Genomic DNA, 3187 nt, shown 5'->3' on the forward strand with positions numbered 1-3187 from the left:
ATGCAGCATCAGCGTCTTCATCATCATCTTCATGCTAACCGTTAGCGTTAGCGTCTGAGGCCCACCGGCGCCTCCATCTGGTTCCACTGCAGTAAAACCATCCGTGACGGTTGCTCTGCTGGGAGGGGGGGGTCAAAGGTAGTGGTGCGAACGGCTAATGGCTAACTGTATTATCCACTCAGAGTCAGAGCAGCCAGATGACATCAGAGGGGCGGGGGCCGGGGGTCATCCAGACGGTTTCATTCAGACGCCCGGCGGTCGGTTCACTTCCCAGAATGTTGGATGTTCCTCAGGAGCAAGAATGCATGAGACAAGCCGATCGCTAATCGATCATAGTGTTTGATCACCGACTGATCACTAATGGATCACTACGTCTGATCGCTGACTGATTGCTAATCGATCTCTGTATTGATCGCTGACTGACCTTCCTCCTCTGACCTTCCAGGTTCATCCTAGTAGTCGTCCTCGTGTCCTCGTGCTGCTTTCACTCCCCAACAAACCAAACTCCTGTTGCTGAAACTGTCGCTCTAGAGCCGCTTAAGGACCCCCCCATCGACCCCCCAGAGGGACACTAACCACGACTCACAGCCGTAGAACGAGCCCCCGGTCGCCGCGGCGACCGTGCCGCCTTTAGAGCTCCTGTTTGCATCTCGAAGACCATTCAAAGCAACCGAGGGGAGGAGCATGCATCCGACGCATCCGACGCACCTGACGGCAGCAGCAACCAACCAAACAGTACTAACAGGGGGGGCCGGAGCGACCTGAATGAACCCCGCCTACTTTAACCCCAACAGCTCGAGCCGCTTCTTCATCGCCCCTAGCTCCTCTTTATCACGTCAATTCTGACGAGCAGGCTCCTCCCCCTGGGGCGGGGCTCCTTTCATGGTTCCTGTTGTACGTCTACCAGGGGCGTGTCCCAGCGACGGTGGCAGCTGATTGGTTCATCAGACGGGCAGATCACTAAAGTTACGTTCCTGTAGGAACACCCTCCACCTATAGGAACGCTGCTGTCATCAGTGACGATCAATCAGATCGATTGGTGATCGGCGACAGCAGTGATCCAAATAGATGTAACATTAATACTCACAGTATTAGTACTCATTAGTAACTGTTAGTACTCATTAGTACTCAGTAGTACTCGTTAGTACTCATTAGTTCTCATTAGTACTCAGTAGTACCCGTTAGTACTCGTTAGTATTCATTAGTTCTCATTAGTACTCAGTAGTACTCGTTAGTACTCAGTAGTACTCATTAGTACTCATTAGTACTCAATAGTACTCATTAGTACTCGTTAGTACTCATTAGTACTTGTTAGTACTCATTAGTACTCATTAGTACTCATTAGTACTCGTTAGTACTCATTAGTACTCATTAGTACTCATTGGTACTCGTTAGTATTCATTAGCTGCTGATTGGGAATCAATAAGTTCTGATTATCAGTTACTTTAACAACACATTGATATCAAACTGATCGATATTGTTTCTAAGCCCAGAACTCGTTGCATTGGTCACATGCATCACAGGACACGCCCACCTGACTGAGGACACGCCCACCTGCCTGAGGACACGCCCCTGAGCGCCCGCTGACTAACCGTTGTTTTGTGCATGTTCAATCAAACCAGAGGCTTTGCCCCCTTCGCTCAACCCCTCCCCCCCCCCCGTATCTCTGAGCAGGCCAGAACCCACCAGAGCCCAGAACCCGGGTAGTCCCCGCCCCCCAGGAGGACGGTGCATCGCTCAGCCACCGCCGAACAAGATCGCTATGAAGGAGGGCGTCCAGAGACAAGCCTGAAGTAAACCTGTGTGTGTTCTCCACTCCGGGGGGGGACACCTTGCTCTGATTGGACGATACCTGTGAATAGTGGTGTTGTGGCAGGTGGGGGGTGTGGCGGGGTGTGGCAGAGGGAGGGGTTTCCGGGCGACGGAGGAAACAAAGGACCGACATGTGAGCTTCCCTTCCTGCTTGTAACATATTAGCAGAACACGCATCACAGCCACGCTAACGACATGTGACACCTGTTCCCTCACCTCATTAGTATGTTACATATAATCACGCGTGTCTCCAGGAGCTCGGTCTCATTACGCAGTTAAACCGCTTGTATCCCGTATTTATCGGTTTCTTCTGTCACAGCTGACTTAAGGTGGAATTGCATGTCTGTGATGTTTATTTGTCTTAACCAGAATATAGTTGTCATGATGTCAGAACTGAATGTAAATCTGTAACCTGGACACGTGACACGTGACACGTGGACACGTGTCTCTGCTCACGTCCACACGCAGAGGGAATTCCACAGCCTGACAGTAACTTCTTATTTATTTCTGAAAACAGATGAGGCATTTTTCAATAAAACTACTGAAAACTAACTCCGCCTCCCTCTCTGACTGCTTGGGTAGAGGGGCAACAGGATGACATAGAGGGGCAACAGGATGACATAGAGGGGCAACAGGATGACATAGAGGGGCAACAGGATGACATAGAGGAGTAACGGAATGACATAGAGGAGTAACGGGATGACATAGAGGGGCAACAGGATGACATAGAGGGGCAACGGAATGACATAGAGGAGTAACGGGATGACATAGAGGGGCAACAGGATGACATAGAGGGGCAACGGAATGATATAGAAGAGTAACGGGATGACATAGAGGGGCAACAGGATGACATAGAGGGGCAACGGAATGACGTAGAGGAGTAATGGGATGACATAGAGGAGTAACGGGATGACAGAGGGGTAACGGGATGACATAGAGGAGTAACAGAATGACATAGAGAGGGGTAATGGGATGACACAGAGGGCAACGGGATGACATAGAGGAGTAACGGGATGACATAGAGGGGCAAAGGGATGACATAGTGGGACAACAGATGACATAGAGAGACAACAGATGACATACTGTATATGGACAGCAGATGATATAATGGGACAACAGATGACATAGAGAAGGGAGGAGGAGGGAAGAGGAGGGAGGAAGAGGTGGGAGGAAGAGGTGGGAGGAAGAGGAGGGAGGAAGAGGTGGGAGGAAGAGGAGGGAGGAAGAGGTGGGAGGAAGAGGTGGGAGGAAGAGGTGGGAGGAAGAGGAGGGAGGAAGAGGTGGGAGGAAGAGGAGGGAGGAAGAGGAGGGAGGAAGAGGTGGGAGGAAGAGGAGGGAGGAAGAGGAGGGAGGAAGAGGTGGGAGGAAGAGGTGG

The 3187-nt window shown here is 51.0% G+C and overlaps 1 protein-coding gene across 9 annotated transcripts in view; it reads left to right on the top strand.

The window, feature by feature from the left end:
• Positions 1-2364, top strand: part of col12a1b (collagen, type XII, alpha 1b) — a 60783-nt gene extending 58419 nt beyond the window's left edge. For 8 of the 9 annotated variants that reach the window (XM_068341754.1, XM_068341759.1, XM_068341755.1 and 5 more), the window contains one exon: positions 1675-2364. In XM_068341754.1, coding sequence (XP_068197855.1) covers positions 1675-1766 — 92 coding nt within the window. In that variant the 3' untranslated portion in view covers positions 1767-2364. Of the gene's footprint in view, positions 1-445 lie in introns of all 9 variants that reach the window. The other variant, XM_068341751.1, reaches the window with a different exon arrangement.
• Positions 2365-3187: the final 823 nt, after the last annotated feature.

Source organism: Antennarius striatus, chromosome 19 (assembly GCF_040054535.1).
Source record: "Antennarius striatus isolate MH-2024 chromosome 19, ASM4005453v1, whole genome shotgun sequence".
In the NCBI taxonomy this organism is placed as follows: domain Eukaryota; kingdom Metazoa; phylum Chordata; class Actinopteri; order Lophiiformes; family Antennariidae; genus Antennarius; species Antennarius striatus.